Below are 19,829 nucleotides of genomic sequence, written 5' to 3' on the forward strand. Positions count from 1 at the left end.
AATGTACGGAAGCCTGTGAGGGGACATGGGGAAATTTATTTATTTTGCGTCTCCACGCAATACTTTTGCGTTCGGCATTTTGGAGCAACAGCACAGATGATAAACTGCTCATAAAACAAACACTGATATGTGATTGATATGGTTTATTTGTTATATGCAGGTTAACATGCAGTAAACAATGCGATGAAATGCTTAGGATAAGAAGAACCGTTCAAATCACGATAAAAAAAAAACCCACTAATGGCGTACAAAAATAAAGTACACATCATGCAGCAGTAATAAGCAAATAAAGTGTCACAGATGTGGTTTCGTGCAGTTTTATGGTCCAGAGTTTAGTAGTTTGTTTGACAGCTTGTGGATAAAAACTGTCTTTTTGTCTCATTTGAAGATCATTTTATTTAAGGCTGATTTCAAAATAAAACTCAATAAATCTCAAAACGGGTGTAGTGTTTGTTTCAATTTTGCAGTTATCTGGTTTGGAAACTATCCCACAAAGTATTACGAAATAACGCAAAGACTATTGCGTGGGAACACGAAAGAGAAAAAATTCCCCATGTCCCCTCGTGGACCTCATAGAAAGGCTTCATCAAGGGAAGATATTAAATAAATATGTTGTGAAATAGAAAAAAAAATGAATGTATCATTAAATGTACAATTTATTTAATACATCATTAAATATTAAGTGTACCACTAATTACGTCATGTCGTCTTTAAAATTATACTTAATTATTCAGTGGCCCATTTAACTGCATTATAGTCCATTTCATGATATAATGGTACATTTATTGTTTCTAATGATGTATTAAATAAATAAATGGTACCTTTAATTTCATGGCACATTTAATGTTACATTTCTTTCATGTTACATTTACTTCACTTATGGGACATTCACAACATTTATTTATTTAATGATGATTTTATTGTATTAATTTAGTTTGAACCTCCATTCTTGATGCCTGTATAGGAGGTCATGTCAGAATTTAAATCAGGTGTTCTGGAGCAGACAAACATCTAAAACTCGCAGGGAAGGGGTCCCTGAGGACCAGGGCTGTGAACCATTGAGGTACAGTTTCTAAATTATGAAGGTAATGCCTTTTTGGCCTTTTGTTCACCAAGTACAGTTCTCTTACTAGGTGCATTTTTCTTTCATTTCAGCAACTTGAAACATAAAAGTAATGTCATTGTTCAAAGGAAACGATCACTTAATAAATGAGTAAAATACAACTATGTACATTTTGTTTATTCAACTAAGATAGGCATGGTCTGTTTCCTTGTTTGATATTTTATTATTTCTTCATTATTATTCTTTTTACTTTAACTGGCCTTTACTACAGCTAAAAACAGGGACCTAACTGGTCCTTCAAAGAAAGAAATTGCCAAAAGACTAAATGAAGAAAACAAAAATGGGAGTGGCACAGGAGTGGGAGTCGTTCTGAATGGGAGCGGGACGGGAGTGGGAGTCAATTTACCAGGAGTGGGACGGGACAGGATTTTTTTCGTTATGCTGGCCTGGGATTGGGATGGGACAAGACATTTTTCTGTGGGAGCGGGATGGGACAGGAGAGAAAATCCACTCCCGTGTCACCCTCTAGTGCACACCCCGACTGAAGAGAGGAGGTGAAAGGTCAGGGCATGGTTCTTCCTGTCAGCAGCTCATGGGGAGTTAAACCCATGAGCTCAGTGGGTGATGATCTGATATAAAACATCACCAAGGGCAGCACATCCAGCCACTTCATTTTTGTATCAGCACAAACTTTAGCCAAATGTTCTTTGATTTGTGTGATTAGCTCTCTCAGCCGACCTGGTGAAAGTGTCAAGCACATCTCTACATCCTTTCACTCTGTTGTCAGCACCCATGAAATCTATAACAATTTCCTTTAGGGCTTGTTGGGAACAGGAAATGCTCCAATACCTGTTTTCATGAGAATCTTATATGTAGATAATATAACAGTCATCTTCTCACCTTTAACCAAAAATCATATTTATATTGTAACCTATTTAGTTGCTACTTTATTGTCCGTTAACTAGTAGCCAAAGTTTGATTTGTTCAAACTGTTATTTTCCATAAATATTTTTGAAATCATCCCCAGAACAAAGTATTTATATCATTTACCATGAAGGTGTCCAGTGTTTTGGACAACCTACTTTTCAAGCGCGTTGATAATTTGATTATATCTACCTAAATTAGACCTTTAGCGTCCTTCCCCGTAACCTCTACCCCCAATACTAGATACAAGTAATTTGCATATTCTATACAACCTTAATCATACCATTATTTAGTTATTTATTCCTGTTAAACATTTGATCACTATAACCAGTCATTTTTCCCAATAAATTCATTTTCATTTTTCCATCCTATGATTATTATTACTTTTTGTTTTTTCTGAAGTCTAAAGGTTAGTCAGACAAACATTTGAGACAAACATTGAAACAGAAATTTAGACAAACACTTAAGACACACAACACATGCCAGCTTCAGCCACCCCTCTTAAAGAAGATTGGGCAGCCAAATCTTTTACGTTCAAATTATTCAACCAGAAACATATGGCAGAATGACAGGTTCTATTTGGTTCTGTTCCCATTCCAAAGAGAATTTAGATCCAATTTCACCTAAAAAAAAAAAAATGTATAAGAAATGTAAGTTTTCACCCTCTGAAACTAAAACCCAGAAAATTGTTCCAACTTGAGAGCATCTGAACACATCTAGGGAACACAGACATTAGAGAAAAAACAAACCTGGTGCACTCTAAAATGTTCATTAGTTGTCTGAACACAACTATGAATCAAAACCCAAAACAAATAATGAGCTCACAGAAACTAAAACATACCATTTGATCTATGAACCTTTCACTCATGTGGCCCATATCATTCATCATTCATACCTTGGGCCTTCATTCATTCCTCTCACATCCTTCTCAACCACACGTTTTCAACCCTCAAACCCAATCTTTCGATTCCTATTGTTCCTGAACCCCAGAGATCTTCTGTCCTAAGTAATAATGTGTCAATGGACCCATTTGTCGGGCTGGTCCCATCCACCTTTTCAGGCCTTCCTCACCTAGGAGGAAAATAAATGTTTAGGGTTATCACTCACATCATCAGGCAATATAGTGGGACGACTCTTCATCAACCTTTCCAGAGAAATCATTAGTATTGTGACCAGCAATGCCTGAAAATAATTTGATCATACAGCCATCCCAGTACAACAAATTAACACGAACAAGAAATCACAAACTCGGGTAGTGAAATCAGCATTTTTCTTTCTTTCACCATCTTCACTTCACAACACACAATCATATTGGTACATTGTTATTTCCATTATTATTTTATACAAAGAAGACAAAAATAAACGACATTGCAGTCTTGCTGTGTACCAGCTTATTAAAGAATAAAAGAAGATAAAAAGCAAATAGGTTAGTTATAAACAGAATAATTTTGTTCAGAAAAAGGAAAGGATAGCCCACCTTTGTAGCACCTGGTGGTCTGACACAAAAACTATGGATACTTGGCCTCTTGTTACCCTTTTTGCAGCATCAAGTAGTGAAAGTTGAAAATTAATTTGTACTTCGGCCTACCACAATGAACCTATTTATGCATAATCCGTCAGGGATTTTATTGTTTTTAATTCCATCAATTAAATCAACTCTATCATTTAATGCAACTACCACTTATATGAACAGGAACTCTGCATCTGTATGTGTTGTCTTATTTTGTGTCTTGATGTTAAGTGTATGTGTCATGCAGTTGCTATGCTGGTGGTTGTGAGAGTGTATGTGTCCTTGAGAATGTTGTGGGTATTTCTGTGTGATTTTTTTCATATTTGGTTGATTTGTTTTACTGTTGTTTATCTTCTGTTCTGCAAGGACCCTGTCAAAAATGAGATGGTGCATCTCAAGGGGTTACACTTGAAATAATCAGTTGTCAGTGCTGCCAATTATACTTTTTATTTCTTTCCATACATAATTTGTGCCATGATAGGGTTAAATAAAGTCAAAATCAGGTCGAAGGACATTGGGTCTGCCCAGCAAATGTTTCTGTTTGGCTATGATAAAGCTGCTGTCTTTTAATCATCTGGTTCCATAACAATGTTTGTGGTATTCATCAGCAAGATTATAACAGCTCTGAATGTTCTATTCTAATCTAGCTTTATTTAGATCTATCTATATTTTCTAATGCAGTAAGTCCTTATTATATTTAAGAGTGGGGTCACTAGTTTGTATTAGTTGTTATTATTCTAATAATGCAAAGTGCTAATTGCATTAGTTCTAATGCTTATTTGAATCTTTCCATACCTCGATTGGTCTCTTTTTATGTGTAGGATTCAAGAAGAGTATTGTATTCATTTAATTGTGAATGTAAGTATTAAATCTGAACCACAGATACTATTTTTTAAAATCTGGTTCAATTACATTTAACTGTAACTGAGTCTTGTGGAAAAAACTCACTCCTCATCTGTTTAGAAGGCTTAATGAAATTGATGAACACAGAAATGAAGGGCATGTTATGTCTTATATTCTTAGTTTGTCTTACCCAGTTTTATAAACAAACCATACAGTTTCAGTCAGCTATAGTTTTTACCTTTTTATTATACTTTGTATTTATTTCCAGTAATTAAAGTTTGTTTCAGTTAACTCAATTTTTCTCCATTTCAGTCCAGTCCAGTAATTATGTTAAGGTGCATTTCATCTTGTGTTAAATTTGACTCTGATTTGATCATTCTGTGAACCTAGAAAAAGTCCAAACATCTGTTAAAATCATGTTTTGAGAGGAAAGATTGTCCCTTTCTGGCACCTTCCTTTGTTTCATCATAAATAACTGACCTAATATTGTTATGGTACTGTTCAGGATCAGACCTGCTCTTGTAGTCTCTAATTATTATTGTGGCAACCCTTAGGTGGCATATAGATAATACCTTATTTAATAAATGACACTGAGCATCAGACAGTTTAAAATGTTTTTACCCTTCAAGCAGGCGGTCCATGGCCTGGTCAGGACTGGTTCCCCGGTTTACCTCTAGCTTGAACTGTTTCCCCAGACCTAAAAACTCAAAATTCCAATTAGTTTCATATCAGAAAACAATTTAAATTAAATGTATACTGCCACATATACCCTAATTTTTACACAACATGAAACAGACATTCATTTCACAAAAACAGACAGACAAAATGGACAGACACTGGCCACATAAAAGTTTGATTACCCTGCTTGTAAAAGAATTGTGAAACATTGAAGAGAGGTCTATGAGCTTTCTTATTTTTTATCAGCATTTCAATACAGGTAGAACTGTTGCCATCTTTATATGATATTGGAAAAATTCTGGAAAGCTTTTTGAGATAGAAGTTTGACAATGATCATCAGAACATCAGACCTTTATTAGCGCTTTTAAGGTCCCTCAAAAACAATCTACCACAATGAAATCAGTCCTTACCATTCACACACTGACAACGTTTCCCCATGACTGTCATGAATATCCGCTTGATGGTTTTTGGAATTTTGTGTGATGACTGATTTGCTGTGTACTTGATTGATGTTTTTAACGATTTTATGTTTTTATAATGTAAAGCACTTTGAATTGCCCTGCTGCTGAAATGTGCTATACAAATACATTTTTACTTACTTACTTCTGTCAGAGCAATTTTTATTTGCAAAAATTTCAATATAATTTCCTTTTTATATTCTTATAATACACATAATTTACTCATAATCCTTTTTGTTTCTACTAGGTCTGTTTTGAATTCTTCAACTCTTTTTTTTTTTTATTCCACCAAGAATCAATAAGGTGGTCTTAGTGGGGTCCACCTTGAAGGTGTTGTTTGTCCGGTCCGTCTAGTCTGGAGAAGTGTCAGGTTATCATTGTCAGGTCACTGAGGTTCACAAGTCAGTCAGAACCTTGGTCATTTGGTCTGTGCACATAATGTTTCATAGATCCAGTCTATGATCAGTCAGCAAAACTTCCACACAGTGTGATGTTATTTCTGCGGTAGGTGAAGTTGTTAGTATCTCATGTAGACTGACATATACAGTTGCATTTGGAGAGGATCTCAGATTAAATAAACATAGTCAGAGCTTCAATCCAGGTTAATTTTGTGTGCAGACTTTAGCCAATTTTTCTTTTTGTATACATAGTTCTGTTAGCTCTCCATACTAACCCATGAGATGCTGGTTTGAAAGCCTGCACCAATTAACATTTTACTCCCATTTATCTTTCAACTTCACCTGGATCTTTATTGGAGAAAATGAGTGCCATCGTCAGATCTCATGATTTCAGGCACTCCCATGGTGTTATTTCCTGGTCTTTCCCTTTTTAGAAGGAACCTCTTCCTTCAGTTTTGTGTTCTGCTCCCATGTTAGTGAAATCAATCATTATTTGCTTCCATGGAGCACTGTGGACTGGAACGCTGCCCAGTCCTGCTTTTAATGAAACCTTTTGATTAACCTAATTGCAGATTTCACACAGTTGCACATAATATGTTGTGACATTCTGCAAATTATCTTTCAATTTCTGACTTGAGAAATAGGACCTGTTGCTTTGAACCAGCACAGTGACTTCTGCTGTTTTCCTACTTCCCCCTGTTGAGAGAGAAAAGGTGATCATATCTAAGGTTCTACAGAGAATCACATAAACTTCTGGTGGCCTGCGGCCTTGAGTTTGCCACATGCAGGGTAGAGTTACAATCTTTATCAGAGCTCTCAGCGGAGACAGGCTTCTGCTGTTTGCAGAAGTTTTATCTTTGTTTTCAGGCAGCTGCATGTCTGTGTCAAGTTTAATGCTGCAGTCATTTCACCAAGCTAAGGAGAGAATTTAACTTCTCTCAAAAGAGGAAAAATCAAAAATGCACACAATGTGGGTCAAATATGGAATTATTTCCCTGTAAAATGAATCTTCTGCATGTGCTTTTCAACTGGCCTCAGCATTATGGCTATGTTAGTTAAGGGCTGATCTTGCTGTTCTTTCTGTTTTTTAATTTTCAATCTAGTCTGACACCATGCTTGAGTAGACTAGGTTTGTTTTGTGAGTTTTTAACAGAAAGTGGGGGAGGCGCACACTGAGTTATAAAACTATTTTCTTTGCCTGTTGTTTATGAATTGCAGTCCCATAGCTGCTGTATGATGGAGTGGGAGAAAATGATTTCCCTATAAAATCTCCATGAATTTCCGAAACATTCCCACAACCTGCATGTATTTGCACCAGCTGTTAAGAGTCCAATTGTTGTTTTGTGGTTTCACCTGGATTTATGATTCGCTGTTTGCTGTTTTCCAGCAGTGCCCAGAAGGACGCTGGTGGATAAGGACTATTACTCTCATTCATACTCACTCAGTTTCTCATGGGGCCGCCCCCATGACTTGCTTTTAATTCACAACACTCAGTTCTGGCCAACCGGGACGTATGACACGCTATGTTCCGAGCTCCCGGTCCAATTGAAAGAGCTCTAATCGGCTTCCAAGACACCAGAACACATTCACTCCACCGGAGGATGGATTCAGCGTGCAGTCCTTGTTATCACCGCTAGGTTTCCAGTCTACACACTTCCTCAGTCCACCGATCTCTTTCACACAGTACAACAAGTTATGTAAAAACATTAATCATCATTCACAATACTACTGTTTACCAAGGCGAGCCTGTAAAAACAGGTGGAGACCTATTTTGTATAACTTCGTAAGCAAGTTTCCCGGAGTGTCAAGATCATTAAGTCATCAATCAATTAATCAACCAATCCACAGATCAAATCCATATAGATCATTTCACCAATTAATTCAACCAATCAATCACCCTGAGGTTAACCAATCTCCGCTCCTCGGGCCGAATCCGCTATCTTATTCAAACCTTTCTTCATCAAATCACTGATTCGTTTTTCTATCTCATGCATGAGTTCTCTATTTCTGACGTCTTTTTAGCTCTTCATCTTTTTCACCATTTTCCACAGCTATATAAACTAGGTGAATGTCACTCCGTACTTAAATTTGGATCCGTGGAAGTCCAGAAAAAGAGACGTGAGAGCTCAGCCTTGCAGTAAAAGCGTCTGTCTACCAGGTATTTCTTCCTACCTGAGATGACCGCGGTCTGTACTGAAGGCTCGGTCCCCCCTGCCGCTGTCTGGGATCTTCCTAGCAGGGTTTGTCTCGTTTGGACCCTGGACAGCCGGACGAGCCCCCACTGTTGTAAAATGGGAGTTTTTACTCTCTTTCCTCCCTGTGCACCACCGGGTCCGTTTCTCTCCAGTTCCGAGACCCAACCAGTAAAACCAGCAAAGCATTTACCTTATGAAATAATGAGAAATGGTTAAGTATAAAATCAAGAGTTAATGCCAAAATGATCAGTGTACAGAGTATACAAATGAACAGATACAGAGTGACATTCACCTTCGGTACCGGCCCCCCCTCAGCCCATCTTAGGGATGAACCGAGAGGAGCCAAAAATGGAGCGTGAGTCCTGCTTTTATCCATGCCTGCCCTTAACCCTCCTAAAGGGTGTCGTCCTCTTCTATCAGTTTATCCTTGACTATGTGTTGTGTCTTATATGAAATCAAAAGTTATGGTGTGTAAGCTGTAGCAGTGAGCGGTGCGGCAGATAAGCAACAAGGGCAGATATATTTAATTAGGGCAGCAAAGAGATGATTAGAAAGGCCACAGAATCATACATCCATAACAGTACTACAGTCACACTGGTAGGTAAACATTAGCTGGTTTCTAACCTGGGTTAAGAGTGCAGCTAACTCAGCTAAAAGCGTCAACCAAGCACTACCACTGTCATACCAAGTTACTTGTCCCCGACAGATTTTGTATGCCCTACATCAGGAACTCGCAGTCGGCAGTAAGAGCCAACCCGGTTGACTGCGCCGCAATTATAACCAACTAGACGTGGAAGTAGTGACGTTTTTCTTCAGTGAAAAGGCGAAAGAAGAGTATTGTACTTCATCGTTCAGTTGGTGTTTAGTTACAGCAGAAAGCGACACGCTTATTTTTCTGTCGTATCAGACATGAATATTTGAACGATACCAGGATAATTGTGTCAGTGTAAACTTGATTCATATGAACATTAACGTTCTCCACAAGTAAACGGCCCTGTGTTCATTTCCAGATGTCCTACAAAAATACTTGATCTGATTGTCACATATCGCCAAAAGTTATCAGCTGAAAACAAAACTACACAGATCAACAGTTGTCTGTTTATCCTTGTAAAACAGTTTTGGTGCTAGATGGACCACATGAAAAGTAATATAAAACAGATCTCAAATGTAAAAAGAAACACGGAATGAGGTTACACCTAAAATGTTTTATAACTCTGACAGATTTAGATTCAAAGTGACTTTAATTCAATCAAGAAGTAGGTAGGAAATATGGCTGGTTGTCAGGGCTTGCGAAATGGAGGACCCCAGAATGCAGACGAGCAGGCAGCATGACGGTGAATGAAAAAGATTTAATAACAAAAACAACTCACTCACAGGAGGAGGCAGGAACCAAAACAATAAACAGGCAGGCAAGACAGGCAAAAACAGACATGGGCAGGCTGGCAAGACAGGCTTGACACCGGTTACATGATCTGAACAACAAGACATGAGCATGATCTGAGAATGTTTCCGCGATGAATAACTGAAAAGGTGTGTATATGTATGGAGTGTGAACCAGGTGGAGCAAGGAGACAGATTAGCTTGGAGCAGGTGAACCGGATAAAGTTAATTGACAGACAGAACAAAACGTGGCTGGAGCAAAACAAACTTTTGAATACAAACTAACAGAAACTAGAACAACATGAAACTAGAGCATGACCAGATCCAAAAACCAAACTTGACAAAACATGAACAAGACTAAAACATGACCAGAGAAATAAACTTCAACTGTGAAATAACATATAAAGAAAAAACCCGAACCCAAAAACCAAACAACCCCAAATCATAACACTGGTATCTTTCGAAATATACCAATATATAGGGAGTAAAATCAGTTACATTGTATTAGAATGGCATGTAGAAAATAATTTAGTCTTCTTAATAATCAGTGGCCAAAGTTTTAAGGCATTGAAACCCATATACAGGTCCTTCTCAAAATATTAGCATATTGTGATAAAGTTCATTATTTTCCATAATGTCATGATGAAAATTTAACATTCATATATTTTAGATTCATTGCACACTAACTGAAATATTTCAGGCCTTTTATTGTCTTAATACGGATGATTTTGGCATACAGCTCATGAAAACCCAAAATTCCTATCTCACAAAATTAGCATATAATTAAAAGTGTCTCTAAACGAGCTATGAACCTAATCATCTGAATCAACGAGTTAACTCTAAACACCTGCAAAAGATTCCTGAGGCCTTTAAAACTCCCTGCCTGGTTCATCACTCAAAACTCCAATCATGGGTAAGACTGCCGACCTGACTGCTGTCCAGAAGGCCACTATTGACACCCTCAAGCAAGAGGGTAAGACACAGAAAGAAATTTCTGAACGAATAGGCTGTTCCCAGAGTGCTGTATCAAGGCACCTCAGTGGGAAGTCTGTGGGAAGGCAAAAGTGTGGCAGAAAACGCTGCACAACGAGAAGAGGTGACCGGACCCTGAGGAAGATTGTGGAGAAGGGCCGATTCCAGACCTTGGGGGACCTGCGGAAGCAGTGGACTGAGTCTGGAGTAGAAACATCCAGAGCCACCGTGCACAGGCGTGTGCAGGAAATGGGCTACAGGTGCCGCATTCCCCAGGTCAAGCCACTTTTGAACCAGAAACAGCGGCAGAAGCGCCTGACCTGGGCTACAGAGAAGCAGCACTGGACTGTTGCTCAGTGGTCCAAAATACTCTTTTCGGATGAAAGCAAATTCTGCATGTCATCCGAAAATCAAGGTGCCAGTGTCTGGAGGAAGACTGGGGAGAAGGAAATGCCAAAATGCCAGAAGTCCAGTGTCAAGTACCCACAGTCAGTGATGGTCTGGGGTGCCGTGTCAGCTGCTGGTGTTGGTCCACTGTGTTTTATCAAGGGCAGGGTCAATGCAGCTAGCTATCAGGAGATTTTGGAGCACTTCATGCTTCCATCTGCTGAAAAGATTTATGGAGATGAAGATTTCATTTTTCAGCACGACCTGGCACCTGCTCACAGTGCCAAAACCACTGGTAAATGGTTTACTGACCATGGTATCACTGTGCTCAATTGGCCTGCCAAATCTCCTGACCTGAACCCCATAGAGAATCTGTGGGATATTGTGAAGAGAACGTTGAGAGACTCAAGACCCAACACTCTGGATGAGCTAAAGGCCGCTATCGAAGCATCCTGGGCCTCTATAAGACCTCAGCAGTGCCACAGGCTGATTGCCTCCATGCCACGCCGCATTGAAGCAGTCATTTCTGCCAAAGGATTCCCGACCAAGTATTGAGTGCATAACTGTACATGATTATTTGAAGGTTGACGTTTTTTGTATTAAAAACACTTTTCTTTTATTGGTCGGATGAAATATGCTAATTTTGTGAGATAGGAATTTTGGGTTTTCATGATCTGTATGCCAAAATCATCCGTATTAAGACAATAAAAGACCTGAAATATTTCAGTTAGTGTGCAATGAATCTAAAATATATGAATGTTAAATTTTCATCATGACATTATGGAAAATAATAAACTTTATCACAATATGCTAATATTTTGAGAAGGACCTGTAGGCCTTGATACACTGTGAAGGAATTTTTAATCAAAAGCTTAGCAGAATACACTGCTAGTTTTCTTTTTTTTTTTTTTTTTTTTGCTAAATTTACTGAACACTTAACCTTATGAGCATTACTGTATGCCTCACTTTGAGGCTCCATGTTGGGACCAAGTTGAAAAATGTCTCAATAAAATAATTGTTACTCAAGCAACTAATGCCCCTTTTCCATTGGCTCTGTTTCGGATTCACGGCTCCGCTCCACTCTGCCTCTTTCCACTCGGCACAAAACCTGTAGTTTCTACTGACAGCTGGAGCTTTGGCTTGAAGCTCTGCCTCCAGCCGTCGGTGTAGTGCGCTGTGCCGCTATTAACGTTACTGTGTGACATTGTCACATTAAAGTAATCTGCGTGGAACTATAGGAAATAAATACATAAATCTATGGGTGGCAAGAGAAATGGAGAGGAGAGACTCTGCTTTCTCGTCGGGTAAAGCTCCAACGTTTGCCTGAAGAAGTTACAATTTTGGGCTTAATAAGGATGTTTGTTTCTTAGGCATGGCAAGATGACGACCAGGACGTTTGAACAGCTCAAAATGATTTGATACTTTCCCCTTGTTTTTAGGCTTCTGGCGATTCCCTTGTGACACCAATAAAACAACTCCTCTCCTGGATAAAAATCATTAAACTTTTAATTGGGCCTAAACAGATTTTTACAAACTGTGCACAGTAGAATGGCAGTTGTCCTACAATGGAACATTTTGAAAAGTACTATGCATGTATATGTTTACATGTCATATTTAGACTGTCATTAGGGTTTGAAGAAAAGACGTTCATACCTCCGATGTTCTATTTGTCATGTACTTATGTTTTTTTTTTTTGTATCAAGGCTGGCAGACGATGAACTGAGTGTTGGACCGCCACGCATGGCACAACCCACAACAAGCAAGTCTTCCCCATCGTTAAATGAATGATCCGGAGTTTTGCTTTACTGATCAGGCCAAAACAACAAAAACAGGCTGCAGCTGCCACCCAAGATGGCAATCGCAAAGTGAGGTCACGTGACCACGACATCATGTGAAAACCCCCCATTGCCCCTTTTACACTGGTTGCTATTGGCCCGGCTCCACTTCACTCAGCCCGCTTTGTGAGCGTTTGCATTACTGTATTACAGGTACCTACTATTCTCGTATCTTCTCTCAAGCTGGTATGACGGGGGCTGAGGAAGTTATCAGCTTTCTTAATTACACGCAGTCAATGCGCTATATTTAATGATATCTTAAACCAGCTGATCACATTTATTTATTTTATAGTTTAAAATGTGACCATGTCACATTAATCTGCCATGTCACTCAGTAACATTAAAAGCAGCATGGCAGGAGACAGGGCTTCAAGCTGTATCAATAACCTTCTACAATTAAGTGTCTACTAGCGAAACAGTCAGCTTGATATTATCCCACCTATTTTGCATAATTACAATGATATGACACAAGGTCTTAATTAGCGAGCACAGAATGTAGTATTTATAGGAATGGGCTATTACTTGGCAATTTACATTTTTCAAATAAAAATAATATAATTTTAAGAGGATGCTGTTCTTATTGACCAAAGTCCCATAGCATAAAACGTTTTTTTTTTGTGTTGTGTAAAGGATAGGATGGAAGTGGGCATTATGGGCCCTCCTCCTCCCTTAACTTCATTTATGAAGGAATAAACTATAGTATATGAATACTAGAACTATTTTTATAGGAACAACAAAACAGCCCAACGTAAACATTGCTCATATCACGTTTCTCTGCTGAACCTCCTTAAAAAGAAAAGGTCAGAGGTTCTATATAAGTACAAGATTGTATTGTTTCTGTGTCCATGTTTTAATAATGAAACCGAAACTAACTTTCATAACTAACCGAAACGAAAGGGTGAAAATTATTGTAGATCTGAACAGTTTTGCAGTAACTTCATACAGCAAGTTACTTCGACTCTGTTTTTGCATTAAATGTCATGAAAAGGTTATGAAACAAATTTCTGAAGCATGTATTGAATAACCGACAAACTGTTGTTTTTGTCTGGAAGTAGGGGGGAATTGTTTAAAAAAGCTGCATATGCTTTGCAAGAGCTGCACTGACTGAGTGTGCGCTCCCACGTCAGGGGATACAATTCCTGTCAGGGATCATTAGTTTGGCACTACACCACCTAAACAAAACACAGCTGTAACCTCCACAAAAACAGCACATTCTGACTTTAGTAAGTATTTATATACTACATTTTTATAGAAAACAAAATCACAAAGGGATCCATTGAGGCAGAACACGTTAATGAAAACATGATCCATCCATACATTCATGGTCTGTACCTGCTTGTGCGTACAGAGTTGCACAGGGACTGTGCATATCTCCAGCGGTGCACCCTGGAGAGGTCCTCAGTTTATTACTGGGCATCACAGAGACACAGAAAAAAACAAGTACCCTCACTCAAGATTTATTCAATGTTTTTTGTACATGATGTTGATCTAGTTTGTCAAACTTTATTGCAATTCTATGTTGTTTAACTGGAATTATGTACAGAGGTTTGGGGAAGAGGTGCACTGATTGCAGTTTTCTGGCCGATCACCAATTACTGATCTTTAAAAAACCTGACCTTAAATGTGCCAATCTTATGTTGTCAACAGTTGTGAACAGTGCATGTGCACAGGTGACCTAGTGGGTGGGGTCTATCAGTCAGCCCTCTCTTACAGCAGAGCAAAAGGGGACAGTGGGTGATTTTCAGACCTTTGCGATAAGATCGGTGGATAAGCTCGATTTAATATGCACTTATCGGCCAATCACCCAAAATTAAGAAAATCAGGGCGACCTGCCGACCAATCAGTCGGTGCAGCTCTAGTTTGGGTGAATTTTCAGTGGTTGAATTGGGATAAAATGAATCTCTACAGTGATATATAATTGAATTATAAGATTATTTTTTTTACCTTATACCTGAGAAAAAGGTCAAATGGCACATATGGTCTTAATAATAAGGTTCCAATTGTATAGCTAGTAAGTAAAATTGTTCAGACTCTACAGGATCTAAATTTGCACAGTTGACAGATATAACGTTTCTAATTCCTGGATGGATTGGGCTTGTTTCCTAAGATTAAAACCAGATTTAAAATTTTTTTCATGCACAGAATGTTTTTTTTTTTTTTTTACTTTGATCCAGAGGAATTGGGTCTGCCACACTAATAAATACTCTGATTCTGTCACTTCTGTTGTAACCCTCACATCTTTTCTTTCACGTGAGATCAAGGATATACATACAGTCCTTGTAGGTATTTACTTTTCATTTTGGGTAAGTCACAGAGATGGGGCAGAAACGATAATAATGAGGGGGTGACGACCACCATATACCACCAACTCTACAAGGCGGGAGTTTAACATTGATGAGTGATGTATTTCATTTTTCTTTTTGTTTGTTTTTGAAGATTATAGACTCGTGATGAAAATAGAAACTATGTTTATGAGAAAATTTGAGTATTCCATGAGACTTATTTATAAAAGGCATGTTAAAACAAAACTGTTGTCCAGCAAGGTATGTCTACGTACAGAACGTTAAATGCATTCTGTAGTTGGTCTGGGCTTTTTACTTGAATTACTTCATCAATCCAGGGTGTCAGCCTGTGGTTGTACTAAGGTGTTCAGGAAGCCCAGGTAGCTTTAATAACGTATTCAACTTCTCTGAATTGTTGGCTCTATTGTCTCTCATCTTTCTCAATTGGATTTAGACAAGGTCAGCTTGTTGGCCAATCAGGACAGTGATACCATGAACATTAAAGCAGGTATTAGTACCTTTGGCAGTGTCGGCAGGTACCAGCTCGTCATGGAAAATAAAATACTCTCCACAAAGCTTGTCAGTAGACATGAAGTGCTCTAAAATTACCTGGTACACCTGTGTGCTGACTTCAAACTAAAGACCTAGTGGACCAACACCAGCAGATTACAGGGCATCCCCAAATCATCACTGACTTTGGAAACTTCATGCTGGATTTCAACTAAGTGAATTCTGTGGCTCTCCTCTCTTCCTCCAGACTTTGGGACCTTGATTTCCAAATAAAATTCAAACTTACTCTAATGTAAAAAGATCTTGGGCAACCCTGAGCAAGATTTTAGATCCAGGCCCTGTCCCAAAACCCACTTTGCACCCTAAGCCCCTCTATGAAGTGTGTACTTTTTGAAAGTGCACGTAGGGGTTGAAGTGTGCAGGTTAGAAGCGTGAAAAACTGGAGAATTGGGACAGTAGGGGTTACATCATCTCTGCCTAGTAACTCCGACCTCAAAAATGGTGGGACCTGTTGCTATTTTTGTAGTCTTGCTGCTAAAAATTTGTTTAAAACTGCAACAAGCAATTGTTTTGAGGAGAAGAAAGCGCAGGAATTGAAAGAGGCTTATACACCAGACTTGCTGCGGCGCCAGTGTTTGTTTGAAAGGTAATTTCAATGTTATGGCCTACTGACTGCCCATTATCAACCTGATGCCAGTGGCGTCTTACAATGTTGAGCCTGGAAAACCAGTAAAATGACATATATCGTAGGCTTGCTGTCTGAACCTTTGGTATTTCTTATTCTCATTTGATGGTTGATTACATTAGTTTTGATTGGTTTTTGCTCAAAATGTCACGCACAGCAATAAATTGTGGCTAATATACTTCGCCGAAGTTCGCTTAGATGCTTTTTTCCTTACACTAAACTTTCCAATAATATGCTTCGATACAGCCCTCTGTGAACAGCTTTTTCTTTTTTTAAGATATTTTTTTGGCACTAGTGGCCTTTATTTTTTAAATTTTTTCTGACAGTAGGCAGACAGGAAAGAGGGGTGACATTTGGCAAATGTTGCCGGGTCTGGGACTCAAACCCGGGACTGCTGCTTCAAGGACTGTAGCCTCTGTATATGGTCGCGCGCTTAGACCCTACAACATCAGCGCCACAAATGACTTTTTATGTTACCGTCCTCATGGAGGGTGACCATGACTATGAAGTTAGCAAATTTTTCCATGGCTGTGTATGCTATAACATGGTCATTACCATGTATGAACAAATATTTATATTTATCAAAATATATCATTTCTATTGGTCTTACTGCACAATGAATTTTCTTGAACAACAAAAATGTTGGGTTTTCATTAGCTATAAGTCAGAATTAAGTTCAATAGAAATAAATGTTTGAAATACCTCACTCTGTGTAATGAAAGATTTATTACTTTCAATTCTTGGACTGAAATAATAAAAGAAACACTTTTCAATTATTCTAATTATTATTAAATTATTGTAATTTATTAAGATACATTTTTAAAATGTGAAAATGATAAAGCTCATACTTTGTAATTTGTCATTCATGACAATGGAGGTGCTGCTGGAGGATAATATTTAGTGAGGTGGTACCTGGTATAAGAAAAGATAGCTAGAGAATCATAATTATTCTTAAAATCATCCTAGACAAATTTTGTTTGCTTTCTCCTTCCTAATGGAACATTACAGTATGAAACTGGTACTCTTTGTGGTTTTGATCCAGTACTGCTGGTTTTGGTTGTTCAAACTGATTTTGCCAGATCTTCTTTTTTTTTTTTTTTTTTTTTCAGATGAAGGAGGATTCCACCACTTCCTACAGAGTCATCCTGGCTTGGAGCTATCTGAAGGTCATGTTTATGTGAAGCGTAAGTTTGTAGATCTGTGAGGCTGCTGAGAACTGTGCGATCATTCAACCTCGTTTGTTCTTTACAGTTAGACTAGGAAGCACACGTCGTGTTCATCGAACAGTTGCATCACACCAGTATGTGGAAGCCCCAAAATGAAGCAGCAAATTAGCCCTTGGGCTTAGTGGAGGAGTTTTCATTTAACAGTAATTTCATTTCAGACCTGGATCACAGAACTGCAGATGTGGTAATGTGGCATACAGGATTCTGTAGCAAAACCAGTTTAATGCAGGACGCTAAAGACTATATTCAGATGTTGCAGTCAGAGTTTGATTGACATGACTGTATTAGGTCAGCCTATGGTTGTAGAAATTCTATTGGAGGTGTAAAAAAACTCCATCTTCATCCTGAGACTGAGTTAAAAATATCAACAGTTAATATTAATATTGTATAGCACTTTTAAAAGCTGTTAACACCTTCTGTAAAGTATGTAGTAAAGTAAATTAGATCAGATTTTTTGGTACCAGTGACCTGAGCAGAGTAGGCCATCTATGGATCTCTATTGTTGGTCTAATGTTGCTGTATAGGTCCCAAAGTCTGAGGTATCTTGAAGGAAGGCTGTTAGAGCTTCAGTGAGAAGCTGGAGGATTTTGAAATCCAAGTAGAATCCAGCAGTTATCCAGTTCTGCAATTTCTCATAGAGTTGATTTGTACTCTGACTTGTGAGGCTATCAGCAGGTTTCGAACTGTAGGTTGATCGATATGAGTTTATCTGTAGCCCTATTTAAGAAAAAGGCAATTGATGCCTGATAATGCTTGATAATTTATTCTATTTTATTCATCTAATATGTTAGTTTTGTAAGTAAAGGCCATTAATTAGGACATTATTAAGATTATCTTAAATTTGGAATAGAATAAGATCCAATATTAACGCTGAGGTTGAGCTTGGATTAATTGAAGGACTGACAAGATTTAAACTAACAGGACTGAAAGAAAATGTATGATCAAACTTTACTACCTCCGCTGTGTTCCATTGACTTTGAATTACAAGAGTTTAGCTAAAAAAGGGAAGGTATAAAATGTGCAAACTATCAGAACCTGTGGGTTGATGATATAAATTGTGGTCTTAAATAAATTGGCTTATATTTATGGAATGAGTTGAGGAGTAACCTGTCTTGTTTACCACAAATTCTATTTACATTGACAGAAAACATTTTGTTGCACTTTTGGATATAACAAGATGGAAATAATTATAGTAGACATACATTTGTGGAACTTGAGGGCAGTAGACATTACAGCAGAGACCTCGCTGAAAGCAGTGTTTTAGCGCTCCTAACTGCATGCATCTTTTCCTTCTGGTTCAGAAACTGAAAACCAATCATTTGTACAATTGTTGTACAGAGGTTGGACAATGAAACTGAAACACCTGCTTTTAGACCACAATAATTTATTAGTATGGTGTAGGGCCTCCTTTTGCAGCCAATACAGCGTCAATTCGTCTTGGGAATGACATATACAAGTCCTGCACAGTGGTCAGAGGGATTTTAAGCCATTCTTCTTGCAGGATAGTGGCCAGGTCACTACGTGATACTGGTGGAGGAAAACGTTTCCTGACTCGCTCCTCCAAAACACCCAAAAGTGGCTCAATAATATTTAGATCTGGTGACTGTGCAGGCCATGGGAGATGTTCAACTTCACTTTCATGTTCATTAAACCAATCTTTCACCAGTCTTGCCTTGTGTATTGGTGCATTGTCATCCTGATACATGGCACCGCCTTCAGGATACAATGCTTGAGCCATTGGATGCACATGGTCCTCAAGAATGGTTTGGTACGGTTAATGTTTGCTGTACTCATGAGTGACTTTTGCATTTGGTCAAAAATAGTGGTTTGACTAAAAGCCTTTGTTTTTTTTATTCTTGCAAGCAAACAAAATTTAATTATCAGTTAATAATTAAATCCCACCCACGCATGCACGGGGAGAACATGCAAACTCCATGCAGAAAGACCCCAGGCTGGGAATTGAACCAAGGACCTTCTTGCTGCAAGGCAACAGTGCTACCAACTGCGCCACCGTGCAGCGTGGGTTCTCACCGGGTACTCCGGCTTCCTCCCACAGTCCAAAGACATGCCTGTTAGGTTAATTGGTAACTCTAAATTGCCCTTAGGTGTATGAATGAGTGTGTGCGTGGTTGTTTGTGTGTTGCCCTGTGATGGACTGGTGACCTGTCCAGGATGTACCCCGCCTCTCACCCATAGACTGCTGGAGATAGACACCAGCTCCCCTGCGACCCACTATGGAATAAGTGGTAGAAAATGACTGACTGAATTAAATCAAGCTAGCCTCCCTTCTGTGAAGATCTTGGTGCAAATCAAGGGGGACAGTATTAAAACTAGAGCTGCAGCAACGATTGATTACTAAAATAAGTATTCCATGAATTATTCTGATGATTAATCATTTAATCTGCAGATATTTCTTTCAACTACAAACTTATTTTGAGTAATGAAAATCTATGAAAGAACAAATGCAAGTAAACAAAGGACAA

At 38.5% G+C, this 19,829-nt stretch overlaps 1 protein-coding gene across 6 annotated transcripts in view; it reads left to right on the top strand.

The window, feature by feature from the left end:
- rbm44 (RNA binding motif protein 44) overlaps positions 1–19,829 on the top strand; it is a 44,277-nt gene that overhangs the window by 4,692 nt on the left and 19,756 nt on the right. For all 6 annotated transcript variants that reach the window (XM_047369982.1, XM_047369980.1, XM_047369986.1 and 3 more), the window contains exon 4: positions 17,230–17,304. In XM_047369982.1, coding sequence (XP_047225938.1) covers positions 17,230–17,304 — 75 coding nt within the window. The remainder of the gene's footprint in view (positions 1–17,229; positions 17,305–19,829) is intronic.

Source organism: Girardinichthys multiradiatus, chromosome 7 (genome assembly GCF_021462225.1).
Source record: "Girardinichthys multiradiatus isolate DD_20200921_A chromosome 7, DD_fGirMul_XY1, whole genome shotgun sequence".
NCBI lineage: Eukaryota > Metazoa > Chordata > Actinopteri > Cyprinodontiformes > Goodeidae > Girardinichthys > Girardinichthys multiradiatus.